The sequence below is a fragment of the Trichosurus vulpecula genome, chromosome 5 (genome assembly GCF_011100635.1).
Source record: "Trichosurus vulpecula isolate mTriVul1 chromosome 5, mTriVul1.pri, whole genome shotgun sequence".
In the NCBI taxonomy this organism is placed as follows: domain Eukaryota; kingdom Metazoa; phylum Chordata; class Mammalia; order Diprotodontia; family Phalangeridae; genus Trichosurus; species Trichosurus vulpecula.
This window is the reverse complement of record NC_050577.1, coordinates 35184964-35201303: the sequence shown is the minus strand read 5'-3', so window position 1 is coordinate 35201303 and position 16340 is coordinate 35184964. Positions and strand designations below refer to the sequence as shown.

Genomic DNA, 16340 nt, shown 5'->3' with positions numbered 1-16340 from the left:
TTAGTGGTCATGTTGGAATTTGAACCCAGATTCTCTGACTTCAAATGCAGTACTATTTCTATCATATACTGTGCTAACTAACTCTGTTCAAATGCTGTGAACTTATATTAAGGATGGGACATTGCTAAAGGTATGTTTGGGTAAAAGTAGCAGTGACAAGACCTGGGGAGAAAGAATGGGATGTGAGAAGCAAAGAACCTGGAACTTGGCTGGGATGTGGCCTCTTAAGAGATCTATAGCTCTTGGTCTTCTACTCCCCTCTCCCAGACACTTTCCCAGCTCAATTCTCATACTGAGAACTTTTTCAGTTTGAATCCAGAAGCATCAAGTATGTTCTGGAGAACAGACCAATGCCCCTGCTCCATGTTCCCCTAGATCTCACTCAGAAAAATCTCTACCAGCACAAGGTCCTTGTCATTGAGAAGAATGACTCCTTCAATTACATCTCCAAAGGGATGCTGTTCCACATGCTCAGGGAAATGAGTTCCTTCTTCCTGATGATCACTATATTCAGAAACATATACCCTCCCAAGTCTAAAACGTATATTGAAATGACTTTCCCTCAGATAGTTGGCCATTCATGATGAGAATGTAGCTTCCTGAGGGCAGGAACTGTTTTATTTTTTCTTTGCAACAGAAACAGCGTCAGGCATATAGGAGGCATTTGATAAGTCCTTGTTGATTTGACATAACATTTTACATGAAGTTATTTTTTTTTTAATTTGCCTGTTATGACCCTTCACTACAGGTATGCTGCCACCATGTGGCAGTTAGGTGCCATGATCTCCTACTGAGGCCTATCCATGAGATTTTCCCAGAGTTCCAAAGTGTAAGGCTCTCCTTAAACCCGCTAAGATCTATAATCATACATTTCTATTTCATTTGATGCAAAAAAAAAAAACATGAAATCCTACTATACTTTGCAAACATCCAAGTGGTTAAGTCTTTTTGAGCAATTAAAAACAACACATCTTAAATTAGTATATAGATACTTTCCTTTCTTATTCCCAAGACAGCTTAGCCAAACCGCATTCTTATTAATAGGGCTTTGTTAGAAAACTAATCTTTAAATTGATGTAAAAATCTTAATTTGGTATCAAAATCAAGGAGACAGCTAGGTCACAGTGGTTGAGAGTTTTGGACCTGGAATCTGGAAGAACTTGAGTACAAATCTAGCTTTAAACACTTCCTAACTGTATGATCTTGATAAAGTCACTTAATCACTGTCTCAGTTTCTTCATCCGTAAAATGCAGATAATAATTGCATTTACCTCCCAGGATTGTTGTGAGGGTTAAAGTGCTATATAAACGATAGCTTTCATTAATTAATTATTTAATTTTGCTATTTATTAATAATTTTATTAATGTTATGATAATCATCATTATTATTGGTAACAAAATCCTCCCTGACAATTGATAATTTTTTAGCTCAAAGACTCTACAACAGCGCCTACTTAAAGGTTTTTCATCCATCTTCTGTTTTACCTTAGTGCTGCCAATTTCTGCAATGAGTTCCCACTTTCTTGGGGTGGGCAGGAAATGTCTTGGCCTGGAAAGCACAAACTCTACCCCCTACAATGACTCTTTTCTCCTTCAATGATTGTATAAAAGTGTTCCAACCTCTCCCTTTTGGCTTAATCTTCATACTGTGACTGAGGTTTGTGATCAAGCAGAATGAAAAAACAAAGAATTCTTCGATCTGGGACCCAGGGTCCCCCAAGTAGTTCACAGATGGATTTCTGATGTGTCTATTAATTTGGGTAGGAAAAATATATCTTTATTTTAATATAATTTATTTCTTTTTTAATCCTATGTATTTTGTACATTTTAAAAAACATTACTCTGAAAAGAGGTTAGTGAGTTACACCAGACTGCCAAAGGTTTCCATGACATACATCATCAAGGTTGAGAACTTTGGACTTAGCAGAATATTTGAAAAACAGGCACCCTAAACCATCCACAGAATGTCAAAAATCAGTTTTCTTTTGAAACCAGATGAAATACGTGTAAAGAAAGAATTTTTTAAAGATTTTTTTTCTAGAAATAGGTGGAGAGAGGGAAAAGAAGGAAAGAGAGGAGAGAGAGAGAGAGAGAGAGAGAGAGAGAGAGAGAGAGAGAGAAGAGAGAGAGAGAGAGAGAGAGAAAGAGTATTTAAGTGCCCACTGTGTTAAATACTAGGAGTTCAGATACAAGCAAGCAAGACAGTTGCTGCCATTAAGGACCTTCCATCCTAATGGGGAAGAGGGCACATAAAGGGGAGTTGAAAAGAGTGTGGAAAAGGGGAGGGAGGGAATCCAAGAACATGAAATGGAAATGGCCTCGAAGTGCAGGGTAGGACTGTCTCTGGGGAAGAGATGGCCCATCAGAGCCCAGGGTGGTTCCAGAGGCAGACTCCAGGGATCTGATGGGGAAGATGCTGAGATGACGGCCAGAGTAAGATTGCATGGCTTGGCAGCAGCCAGGAAATAAAATTTGATTCCATTAGTCACTGAAATGCTGCTGAAATACAGCATCCTAGCCAAGTATTTCTAAGTATTTACTTCTTTTGCCTATAGTCATAGAAATAGCCCTCCTAGAATATGAATGATGAAATAAACTACCCTATCAACTTGGGAATTGTAACCAGGCCTGAAAATGTACTTTGAATGAAGGATCTGGTTGAAAGTATAAGTAGGAGGAAGGCTGGTAAGTGAGACCATGTTGAAGAGGCTTTGAGTCAGGAGGCTTGGGTGTGAATCCTGACTGATAATTATAATTATTAGATGTGTGACCTTGGGCAAGTCACTTAAATGCTCTAAACCTCTGTTTCCTCACTTGTGCTCAGAGGTGGAAATCACTAGGGTATCCCTCAGGTCTCTCACTGCTCCTGAATCTATGACTGAAGAAATTTAGCAATGTGTTTCTAGATGGAAAGATGCTTTAACTGCCTAAGCAATCAACATGTGTTTATTGAGAATCGATTTTGTACCAGAAACTATACTAGGCAGTGGAGACACAGATACAAAAAGAGACAGTATCTGCCCTCAAGGAGCTTACTTTTTTATCAAGGCCAACACAATGCTTAGCATATGTTTATGCCTATGTGTGTGTGTGTGTGTGTGTGTCTGTGTGTGTGTGTGTGTGTGTGTGTATGTGTGTGTCTGTGTGTGGAGAGTAGGGGTAATGAACGAGCAGTGGCATTCCTTCTTTTCCAAATACCTGAGATCATCTATACGTAATAGTCAGCTAATAATGAAATTCTTTATTGGGAAAAGCAAAGTCACAACCTGCTGCATGCTAGGAGTCCTGTAAATCTCAGCTAAGGAAATGGAGTGGCAGCATCAGCTGTATTGAATATCAATCACTGATACCCCAAATGATGGTGTCCAGGATATTTTCCCCAGCTGGTCCTCAAGGTCTCTCATTGATGAAACAGGGACAATGACACTTGTGCTACTAATCTCTGTTACTTCATCCATAAAATCAGGGCCTTGAATGAAATGGTCTAACAGGACCATTCTAGGCCAACCCTTCTGTGCCATTATGAAGTGAGACTTTATCGGGCAGCTGGGTGGAACAATGTGTGACATGAAATCAGACAGAAGCATGTCCAAATCCTGCCTAAGGAACTTATTTTCTGGGTGGCCCTGGGCAGTTCACTTATCTTCTTCATGGCTCAATCTCCTCATCTGTAAAATGGGGGTGATAATAGCACCTACCTCAGGATTGTTATGGGGATCAAATAAGACTATGTATAATGTACTTGGTACACCTTAAATAGGTCAGTAAATGCTTGATGTTTTTATCTAAACATAATTATAGCTGCTTTCTCCTGGTGATCTGGAAATGAATCCTTAGGTTGGGAGGTGCTCTGCATTTCCTCTATTGACTAGGCAAACTTCTAATCTGGATCAGATTGCCCTTTGGGGATAAGAATGGCTGATGTAACTATCTAACCTTCTTTGGAAATTCTAACCTTCCCTGGGAATCATGGGATTGGCATTGCAGTCATGAAGCATGAAGCAATTCTAGACCTAATCATCCCTGACTAAACTAATAACAAAGATTTTCAGGGCCCGTAGAGTTTCAAACCCTGAAACAGACTTGGAAGGCATAGCTTCCCAAGCTCCTCATTACATTGCTACATATATTGTTCCTTCCTCCTCCAGGGGGGGATTTCCACCCCACATGCAAATTTACTTGAATTTTTTTACTGCTAGCTGAAGATCAGGTGTGTAAATGAAAGAGACAGGAGTCCTGTGTGGACCTAGATAATTGAATGGCTGAAGACAACATCTCCATGTTTTCTAGTATAGGGGAGTCGGTCTATTCGTCTCCCCTACATTTCTATTCCTCCCACTAAAAGCAAAGCAAAAATGGACTTTTGAAAGTGATCCACTTTGGGGTTTCTATGCTGCTATTCCAAATTTAAGTCTAGAATAATACAAAGAGCACAGAGTAATGCACTTGGCTTCAGGAGGTCCTGGGTTCACATCTTACCTCTGATACTTTATTAGCAACATGACTTTAGACAGCTTACTTCATACTACTTCTTGGAAGCTCCATTTCATCACTTCTAAATTGAGGATAGTTTATGCTACCCGCCTCATCAGACAGCTGGGAGGAATGCATGTGGTTAAGATTTTTCAAAAATTCTATGAAGGTGAAGCAGTCCATGGTAGTTATTATTTTTAATAATTCTGAATTAATATTATAATGTAAATAATAGCATAACATTTAATATTATAATTGAATATATAAATTTATTTTTCTAATAATTTAAGATGTGATATCTTGTGTTCTATAACATAAAAAGCCACTGTGTATTAGACTAGTTATAAAGCCCAAAGCACCTGGAGTCAGGAAGACCCAAGTTCAAATCCAGCCATAGGCACCTAGTATCTATGTTGCCTGGGGCCATCGTTGTTTCCCATTTCTTCAACTGTAAATATTAGATAATAATAGCAGCTATCTCACAAAGTGAGGTAATTGGAAAGTGCTTAGCACAATGTCTGGCACATAGTAGGTATTATATAAACAATTATCATCCTCATTATCATTGCTTTGGACAGTGGAAATAACTTTCAAAAGTGGTTTATAATATCTTGAGATGTATGTATGTATTCAGAGCTAGAGGGATGATTATCCAGAGGACCCTTGGAAGATCATATGATCATAGATTCAGGGTTAGAAGGGACTTCAGAAACCATCCAAGTCTATTCTCTCATTTTACAGATAAAGAAACTGAGGACAGAGAGGTGAAGAACTCACCAAGAATCATACAAGTAGAGGAGGATTTGAACCCAAGTCCATCATCCTTAAGACTTAGGATGGAAAGTTTTTGGTCAAGGGCAATGATGTACATTATTCTATAGGGGTCTAAAAACTACACATCTCAGAAAAATCATCTTCTAAATACAAATTGTAATGCCATTAGTTAGTTCAATGGGATGGAATGGCTGATGGAAGAAACACAAATGATTCATATCTGAAACGTGGTTTCAGTATGACACACATACAAGCCAAAACAAACAAAAATTACAAAAACCTAAGTGTTTGTATTTTAATGATTTTTCCCACATTTCACATTATTTTCATTTCAATAAGTCTATTTGTGAGATAGCCATTGGAGGAATGAGGACTGGTGGTCCAGTGAAATCTTAACCTCCTAATATCTCTCAGCTAACAATTTTCTTCAAATGGATTTGTCATTAAAAATCCATATTTGGAATCTTACCTGAGACACTAGCTATATGACTCTGGGTGAGAAAGAACCTATCTATGCTTTGATTTTCTCATTCACAAAGTGGGTGAGTTGTATTCAATGGACTCTATGGTTCCTTACAGCTCTAAATCCATGGTCCTACAAAATGGAAAATGATCCTAATTGACGTGGAACCTGGGAGGTGACACTTCCTTTGGGGGGCTACAAACACACGCCTACATGGAGTAGATATATCAAATTGTCATGGTATTTGCAGACTCCAATAGACCCACTCTTTGTGCTTAATGAGTGTTGTTTTTCTACAGACAAAGCCAAAGGAAGAGGCAGAGCTGGGTCCCACTTTGACACAGCCCGGAGACGGAGCCGAGCGGTCCTTTATCATATCTCTGGACACCTGCAAAGAAGAGAAAAGAACAAATTGAAAATCAATAATGTAGGTGTTGAGCACACAAGGCAAAGGCTGTCAAGGGAATGTTTTATTTGTTTGAAGAAAAAAATGTGCGGGCTGGTTGGTTATTGGTTTTGCTGAACTTCTGGGCTTCTGATTTCTTTTAAAGAATGAACTGGAAAAGGTCAGCAGTCATATAGTAAATCCAGAAGAGCAGCTCCTGATGTCCGTGTTACCACTGCAAGAAGATTAGACTAGTATAGCAACCCAGTACAATAGAGGAGTGCAGAAGCTGTGACCATGTTCTTTTGGCTCCGCTTCATAGAATGGGATAATACAAAGAGTCACGTTATACACACATAATTATTGTGGGTGTTTAAATGACAGGAGCAGAATGAAATTTTTCAAAATTTAATTTTCATTCCATCCATTTTTCTCTTACCTAATTTCACTTAATGAATTTTTCCAGAGGGTCCATGACACAATTGAAGTTGTTACCTTGTTAAATACTTTTAAAACGCTCTATTTTACAGAAAACACTGATGGAAATTTCATAGTATAACCCCAGGTTTGAAATGGCATATTGTAGTGCAGTTTATAAAGCAATACATTTTTGCTAAATTAACCTAAATGATATTTAAGGAAACCTGATGTATATCTCCAAAGAACCCCAGTAAATACATGTCTGATAAAGACAACCCATTTGTCTCTGTAATGCCTGTGATTCACCTTTTTCTCCAATTTTCCTCCTTTCTTAACTTTACAACTGATTTTTGTTGTTCAAAGATTAAAAAAAAAAGTAGAGAAAGTGAATATTCTTATTATCTTTGCTTAAATGGAGAAATTTGAAACCAAAATTTTTAAAGGCTTGTGTCTTGAATTTGGATGGCTAAATGATCAATCTGCAATTTGGAGAGATTGTATTTAAACACCCAAATAATATTTTCACACTGTACTGGAAAGACCAACAATCATTCAGGTGATTTTGAGGTATAACAACTTGTCTAGCAAACCTAGTAAATGTTTAATAAATGCTTATTGACTGAAAAATAAGGGTCAACATTGGGTGGAACCTCAACCCTAATGGCATGTTAGATACATGTGAAGACAAGGAACAACTGAGAAACCTTCCTGACCCCGTTCCTTTTGATTGAGAGAGTTTGGGAGCTAGCCAATGTGTCAGACAAACATCTTGAAAAATAAAAGTGTCCATTGGCAGTATGTCTTAAAAATAAATTGCTAGGTCTCCACATGCACCTTGGATTTCTCCTATTTATAGGTGATGACACCAAAATCACATTGCAGTCCTGTTTCCTAAGTAGAGCTTAGCTGTGGAAGCACAGGGTGTGGTTGGAAATCCATTGCCAAAATGCTACTGATATGAATCTCCTTCCCAGAAACTTACCTTTTGAAGAGCATAAATAAGATGTTTCTTTTGGGCCCCCAGCTATTAGAGGGTCCCCCCATAATTCAATACATAGTTGCAGAGTGAGACCCGATCCGTGCTGATGCACCCGAGGGACCTTCTCTCCTTAGAGGAATGTATGTCTGAATGACTATTTCCTCCTGCTGCCATGTAGATAGAAGTGAGGCTAGGGAGAGAGTTTTATACCATTGGACATGAGTGAATGAATGAAAGAATGTATCAATGGATGAAAAGTATTTGCTGTTTGCTATGTGCCAAGAAGTGTGCTAAGTGCTGGGGATGCAAATGTAAAACAAGACAGTACTGCCCTTTTTAGTGAGTTATGGTACTCATTCTTGAAGAGACTTTCCTGCAGTGTTAGAGCTAGCATCCAGAATAGGAGAAGGAGAAAGACATAAAGGAACCAACATGTGTAATTTGTGCTAAGTAAACCAGGCAACAAGTTTATGAGCAAAGTCTAGTTGGCCAAACAGTTAATCATGAAAACAAAGACCATTAAAGAACTTTTAGTTCATTTTAACAGAACTATTAAATGAGTTTAAATTTGTTCATTGAACATGCCATTTTTCTCTTTAGATTGGGATTTTTTTTAAAACAGACTTTACTTAAAATTAGATTCAAAAATGCCCAACTCCCACTGTTTAGCTAACATGTTTAATTGCTAGTCATTTAAAAAGCTTTACAAGTCCATGTAGAGCATCACACATTGGTGTAAATTTTTGAAGAGTATTGGATCTGAACTTGAACTTATCAGGTATTAACTTATTTCTTAATGCAAATCAGGACTCCCAATTAACAAGCCTTGCCATGGAGATACTGCCAACCCACATTTCCATAGCACTTTATAGTTTACAAAATGCTTTCCTCACAATGACTCTGAGGTAGGTAGTATATGGATTATCAAGACTATTTTACGGAGGACAACACCGAAGCTTGGTGAAGCAAAGGGACTAGGCCAACAAAAGTTTGCACTTCTCTTGCAATTTCAATTTTATGAAGTATGGCTCCCACAACAACCCACTGAGATGGAGGAAGCACAATGGTTCTTTTCAGAGCTGTAACTAGGGTTGGGCAATCAGGGCACAGAAATTAAAAGGATGCCAATATCACTTGCATTCATTCAGGAACATAGAAACAACTAAGCAACTTAACAGTTAGCAAAAATAATCAAATAAAAGAGGAAGTTATCAGATAATGCTTTTTCCTCTTCCCAGTGGTTATACCCAATGGGAACTCCTCTCTGGATCATCCCAAACATCCCCAACATTGTCATGAAACCTCTGACCATTGTGGCTAATGTCCCAGCATCTCTATCTCCCCTCCTTACTACATTTATCTCAAAAAGCTTTCAGGGTGTGATTCATGTGCTGTTTCTGGGGGCTAAAATTACTAGTTAATGTCATTGATTGTTATCCTCAACTGAGAGAAAGCAAGGATCTCAAAAATTTGAAATGAATTGCCTGGAGTAACATAGCTAAGCTAAATGTGGTGAAAACAGAGATGATTATAAAAGGTATTATCACTGAAAGTCAGACAAAGTAGAGGAAGAAAAAGAAATGACCAACCAGGGAGTCTGCGTCTGGGGTTTGTGAACTTGTGGTTTTATTTTTAATATTTTGGTAACTGAATTTCAATTTATTTGGTTTCTTATACAATCATATAGATTTCATTCTGTACATTTAAAGAAAATTTCTAAGAGGTCCATAGGCTTCACCAGATGGCCAGAGGGATTCATAACACTAAAATGATAAGAACCCCTAAGAAACAATCCCCGAGCTGGAAAAATCATTTCCTGAACGATCAATCAGTCAATCACCAAGCATTTTTAAGTGCCTCTGTGCTCTGGGGATGTAGAGACAGTTGAAATAATCTTTGCCCTCAATTACCTCATATTCATTCTCTCCCTTTATAGTTTATTAAAATTTAAAGGCTTAGACTAAAGCAAACATTAAGACAGTATCCTATAAAGCAGGACCCAACAACCCCCACTTCTATATACAAGAAGTCTTCCTCACTTGCTCTTCAGCTCACCAGTGAGAGCAGGGTCTTTCTTACTTTTGTATTTTCATCTATGGAACAAGATTAAGAAAGTGCTTGACACATAGTAAAAGCTTGGTAATACTTTCCATTCATTTATTCATACATGCATTCACTCACTAATCCTCTCTAAAATAATGAACTTGAACTAGAACTAGGAAGTCTCTCAAGTCCCATCTAGTCCCAGGATATCATTGCACTGGAGATTGGTGTTTCTACTTTCTAGTCTTAACTGTCTCTTCCAGTAATACTCAGGGAAAGCAGCTTGATTTCTCCATACTTCAGCTCCCCCAGCTATTAATTTGGAATGATTCAGATATCTATCTAACTTAAGAGGATTTCACATCACCCAAAGAGTTAGGGAAATTATCTAAGTGGAAGCATTGTTACCTTTACAAAGAGGGTCAGAGAAATCTACCCTTTTATAGCACAGCGCTGGAATCTTCTCCATAAAGGACACTGGATGTTTTCCTTTCCCTGCCCAATGATTTAAGAAATCAGTTTATTTCTGAATTATAAATGCTTGCTGATTCAGAGGCCCACTTCCTTGGTGTATTGTTTTCATGTAAATTACATGGATGGAGGTTTGGAATTCAGTCACCTTGACTTGTTATTGTCATTCATTTCCCGTGTTTGGATAATTTGTAAAGCAGAAGCACACATAGCCCCAGCACTGTAGGCACTAAATAAATATTTATCATGATCAATAAATAATGGACAACCAAAATCCAGATGACTTTGTTGCATTATTCTATAGACAAACTCCACATTGTGGAGGGTTATAAATAGCATCTCATCCATTCTCTCTCTACTTTCTTCCAAAAGCATATGGTTCCTCTCAGAAAGCTGCATGCATGGGCTGATTTTGCATCAAAAATGTCTTTGATGACATTTTGACATATCCTGGGGGATGGGAGGGCACTCATCATTGTCTCCTGTGGGGATTTTATCCAAACTCAGGCAGCGTTTAGGATACGGTCTATTTGTTTTAATTAGGACTAAATTTAAATGAGTTTTTTTTAATTTAACTTGAAATAACCTTTTTATTTCTGAACATCATGACTGAATCTCATTCAGAATTGAAGGGACCACCAACATTTACTATATTATACATCAATTCAGTTTATGAAAACATTTATTAAGCTTCTATTTTATTCCTGGCTCTTTTCTAGGGACCAGGAATACAAATGCAAGTGGAACAATTTTTGCCTTCAATGAATTTACATTTAAACAGGGATAAAATGAAACATATACATAATAAATACAAACTAAATTAAGGGTTGGGGATTATAGTGATAATAATTAATAATAACAAGCATTTACATGGTGCATTGAGTTCTAAAATATTTTACATATGTTATCTCATTTTACTTTTTACAACAATCCAGGTGCTCTTGTTTTTGCATTTTACAGATGAAGAAATTGAGTCTGAAAAAGGTTGAGTGACTTGCCCAGGGTCACATAGCAGGCAGGATTTAACTTTGGTCTCTGTAATTCCATGTCAGGCATTCCATCCACTGTTCCACCTAGCTGTCGCTACAGCTGGAGGGATCAGGAAAAGCCGCTCGTAGGCAACAACACTCGAGCTGGGTCTGCATGGGAGTTGGGGGGGGGAGGAAAGACAGCATTCCTGGAAGCGGGAACCAATTCATGCAAAGCCACAAAGAAGGAAGGTGGAATGTTACATGTGAGGAGCAGCAAATAGACAAGTTTAGCTGAATGTTGAGTGTGTGAGGAGTCAACGATATTGAATCTACAATGCAACACTATATCTGCAATCCCTAACCTTCAGTTTCTTCCTGGGCCCTTCCCTTCTCCAGGAACTCTTCATGATCAAACAGAATCCATTGGAGGTAGAAGCTAGTGGATTGCACATCATTCCTGGTCACCAATCAGCTACAAAAACCCGAGGGCTTCTCCAGGCAAGCCAGCTAGATATTTACACTCATCAGAAAGTAGGATATCTATTTCAGGGGAGAGATTTAGCCTTAAATTTTCTAGTATTCCTGAAAGTGGTTAAAATTTCTATGTCCTTGTGACTTCACTGCTATTCACCTGTTTGGTGCCCAATTGCCTTGAACCTTGGCTACAATTTTAGCAAAATCTTTCAAGGCCCTCATTTTTCCATTCTGTAAAATAAAGAGGGAAAAGAGAGGTCAGACTATATAGCTTCTGAGATCCCTTCCACCTCTATATCTCTGATCTTTTTAAGCTCCTACTATGTGCAAGGCGCTGGGCTGGATGTTGGGGATAGCAAGAAAAAAAAATGTTTGCTGCCCAAAACCTACCCTTTAACTGTCCTGGCTTAGGATTCCTCCAAAAGCTTGAATTAGCTCTGGCCCAAACTCCTTCTCTCAGAGAACAATAGCATGGAACAGTGTGAAAGAGTCCTAGATTTGGAGGCAAAGAACATAGGTTCAAATCCCCAGTATTACCACTTATGTGACCTTGGGCAAATTATGCAACTTCTCTAGGTTTCTATTTTCTTACCTGTAAAATGAGGTAGTCAGACCCTGTATTCTCTCAGGTCCCTTCCAGCTCTTTGAATATAATAAGCTCCTTGAGAACAAGAACTCTTGCTTTTTCTTGTACCTCCTGCCCTGAAACATAGTAGGTACATATTTTCATTTTATTACTCTTTGAATCTGTGAATAAGATGGGGAATCAGTACAACAGACAAGCAGCTGACCAGGACCTCCAATTTGGGAACAGTAGAAGCTCAAGTGTGAAACAGAAGCATTATGGGTTATCAGTGTTAAATTGAACAGGCAGTGGTTTGGGAGGTGGAAAGGGGCTTATTGGTACTCCCAGGTGAATGGGATAAATTGGCAAGAAATTAGAGCAGCTGAAAACACAGTAAAGGAATAGTATCAATCCTTTTCCTGGCAAAATCTAAGCTCTTTGTGGGCAGGAAATATTGTTTATCCTTTCTTTATAGTCTCAGTGCTTAGCACATTATATAGTTACATGCTGAAGAAAAACTTTTTGTTTCACTGAGTCATCGATTTCCAAGGGGAAATTTTCCCAGCTTCTAGTCTCATTGCTTTTGGCTGAAATTTTTGTAATCAACCTGGGTGGGCTACTGGTTAAGCCTGAGACATCTTTAAAGGTCTTTGATTATAGCACATTTTGTTTCCTGGCTTTATTCATACTCTAAATACTCAAAAATTCGAAGCTTCAGCAGATTCCAGCCATCCAGTTTGTAATTCAACCTTACCCTCTCAAATGCAGCCTTTAACTTCATATTTAGTGTTTCCCTTACTTAGCAGGCTAAATGTATGCTCCTGAGCACATGACTCTCAAGTCTTTAGAGACATGCTTTTTTCTGAATATTCCTTTATCTTGTATTAAAATGAGAGACATTGTTCATCAAGTTGGAACAATTTCAAAGCCAAAGGCTTCTACACTTGTTAAAGCCCCAGCTCTTCTCAGGCTTTAATTACCTACAAAAGCTGAACATCTACTTTCTTCCTTAAATGCCTTGCCTAGAGTAATTATTTCTTCCTTCTCTGTCTATAGAAAGACTTACTGGTGTTCATAACCATCATTATCATTCAGTTCTTTGAGGTAAAGCAAGGCTTGTTGAAAATTCAAAAATCAACCAAATCTCCTAACAAAAAAAAACCCCTGTAGATCCAGAACATGAGCCCTACCCCACTCTGTTACACCACGTTTCCAATGAAAAGAAGTTTCTTAAGTTGTTCATGAGTCATTGTCATTAATAAAGTCAGAATGAAGGATTTCAGTCCAAGCTGACTATTGAAATATTTGAGCCTCCAAAGCGTCCTTAAAATGCAAAGTCTTCTACATTCTTCCAGGAATTGCTTCTCACTGGAACATAAATGTAAATTATATTTGCTGTTTGTGATGATTTCCAATTGTGAATGTCCCTAGGTAACATCATGAGTAAGTTCACTTTATTCCTTAATTGAATGGCACTAACCCTACATAGAGATTTCTATTTTGACATCCAAGTGAAATTGCCTTTAATTAAAAATGTTTACCAGTATCATGGCAGTGAATGGCTAATACTGTAACTAGGATAGTCAGTTGGAACTTTGTTCTAGGGTACTTAAATTTAAAAATCAAAAAAGTTAAATAATAATTTAAATAATTTTATATTTATTTTAATGTCACCTTTAACTCCCCTGATGTGATCCAACCAACCTTGCCCTCCTCTGTCCCCTGCAGTGGTCTCTGTTTATTTGAGAGTCTCTATCCTGCTAAAAGAAAGTGTTCTGGGGTCTCTCCAGCTACAGGGCTGGCATTTGGAATCTCTCTTCAAATCAGTCTATATATCACAGTCTCCCTCATCCCACCATGGTTGGTTAGTGGGTGGATTCAGTTCTATTTTTCCTAGAGGACAATATTTGCTGTTTATTCTGGGTACCAAAAGTTGTTAGTTATGGTTCTGGATGTGTTAATGGTATCTTCAATGCAATATGCTAAACAGGATTTATGCTCCATTCTCCCATTGGAGAAAGGGAGAGAGAGAGAGAGAGAGAGAGAGAGAGAGAGAGAGAGAGAGAGAGAGAGAGAGAGAAGAAGAAGAAGAAGAAGAAGAAGAAGAAAGAAAAAAGAAAGAAGGAAGGAAGAAAGAAAGGAAGGAAGGAAGGAGTTACTTGAGTATATATGGATTTTATAAGCACAAAATACTATACTTATAGAAGTGTATGCAATTCAATCTAAGCATTTTAGCTAATATGGGGTTTCCTCTCTCTCTCCTTTTTTTTGTCTACAGAATGTTTTTGTAGATAAACCAGCATTTCCGGAGTACAAAGTTTCAGATGCAAAAAAGTCCAAATTCATCCTTTTGCATTTTAGCACTTTTAAAGCTGGCTGGGACTGGCTGATCCTGTTGGCGACGTTCTATGTCGCCGTGACTGTACCTTACAACGTTTGCTTTATTGGCAATGATGAGCTGTCCACCACAAGGAGCACCACGGTCAGCGACATAGCAGTGGAGATTCTGTTCATTATAGGTAAGAACCTGAGATGACCACCCTGGTGCCATTGACAAAGGGAAGGGAAGGACAGGAGTGTGATCCAGACCTTGTTGAGAAGTGAAGATGAGCTCAGACTTCATTTGCATTGGCATGAATTGGCCCCTCATGCAAATTCACAGAAGGACATATTTGAATTTCTTAGAATTGCCTTCCTCATCTTTTCCACTGTTCCTTTATTCAAATAAACCCTAGCCAGTGTTTTATGTTTCTCTCCTCATTTCATCAAAATTGGACTAAAAGAAAAGGATTTGTGAGTTGCTTTGTTTATGTTCTGTCATATGCCTCTTTGCCTGCAGCCAGCAAATTATTTTTTACCAAGGTGGTTCACAGCCTTAATTAATTTCTGTTAGAATGAAGTAAAGATGGTGTTATCACCTTGTCAGAAGACCAAGATACTATGGTAACAAAAACTATAAAATGAGGCAGAATGTTTCCTCCATGCTTAAGAATCAAGGTCCCCAGAATACCCTGGATACCCCCTTTGCCTTTACTCAGGTTGAATGGAGCTAGATTCCATAAGGATTACTATCTTGTCTTGAAAAAACATAGTAAAGAAAAACATTTTGAAGGGCTAGAAAGAAGAGATGTGTATTACATATTTAGAGGTGGGAAAGACATTAAAGGCCACATAGCCTAAAAAACTCTATTTTATTGATGAGGAAACTGATGTCGAGGAAAGACAAGTTTTTATTGCCCAAGGTCATATAGGTGGAGAAAGTATTGAAGTAGAAAGAGGGTTGGATTTGACAGTCAAATGACTTAGATCTTAGGATCATAGATCTAGAACTAAAAGGGACCATAGAGGTCATTAAGTTCAACTCCATTTTACAGATGAGGAAACTGAGGTTCAGAGAGGCTAAGTGACTTGCTCAGGGTCATGCCCCATGTAGGTGTCTGAGGCAGAATACACATATAAGTCTTCTTGACTCCAAACCCATCGCTCTCCCCTGGGTCATGCTGCCTCTGAATTCTATTTCTGGTACTTTTCTTCTGGATCCCTGAGTAAACAGAAGCACTAGAGAGGGTAGAAGACACTTGGGAATTGCAGGAGAAGCATATTCTCCTTGACTTTTTTTCATTGTGTTTCCTCTTAGAAAATGATTACAGGAGAATAGAATACAAACAAGGGAATTTTCAAAAATTAGTGGTATTTAGAACATATGCTAAGCCACATATTATAGGGTCTCAAATCTTGTCCTTTAAGAAAATAAAAAAGGAAGATTCTTGAAGTCTTTTTTTTAGTTCATACATGAGCAAAGGTCTGAAGAACAAGCAGTAGGGTAAAGAAGTAGGAAAGAAGGAGAGGACAAGAGAATTAGTGGAGATAAAAATGGGCTTTCTTGTGTCATGAAGAAGTGAAAGATTTTATTCTAACAGGCCATTGTTCCATTGGCTATGAGATTTTACTTGTGGTTGGTCTTTTGGAGGCACTGACTTTGAGCTAGAATCAAATCTCTGAATATTTGTTAATGTGCTAGATTTGGAGCCAGAGGACTTTTCTTCAAATCCCACCACTGCTACTTAATGCCTGTGACCTTGGGCAAGTCCCTTCATTCCCCTGTGCCTCAGTTTTATGGTCTGCAAAATGAAGAGCTTGAATCAGATGGCCTATCAGACCCCTTCCAAGCATTGCATTAATACTATGATCTTATAAGCTTCTAAATTACTTTCTCTATGTTTTGTATTGAATCATCGGTATGCATGTTGTATGTCCCTCTAAATTCTTGACAACAGACTGTTTTTTACCCCCATTGGTCTGCACACACCAGGTTCTCAATG

At 38.2% G+C, this 16340-nt stretch overlaps 1 protein-coding gene across 1 annotated transcript in view; it reads left to right on the top strand.

Annotated features, from left to right (window-relative positions):
• Positions 1 to 16340, top strand: part of KCNH8 (potassium voltage-gated channel subfamily H member 8) — a 404012-nt gene that overhangs the window by 198929 nt on the left and 188743 nt on the right. The window contains exons 4-5 of the mRNA XM_036761371.1: positions 6010 to 6137; positions 14297 to 14537. Of these exons, the coding sequence (XP_036617266.1) occupies positions 6010 to 6137; positions 14297 to 14537 (369 nt within the window). The remainder of the gene's footprint in view (positions 1 to 6009; positions 6138 to 14296; positions 14538 to 16340) is intronic.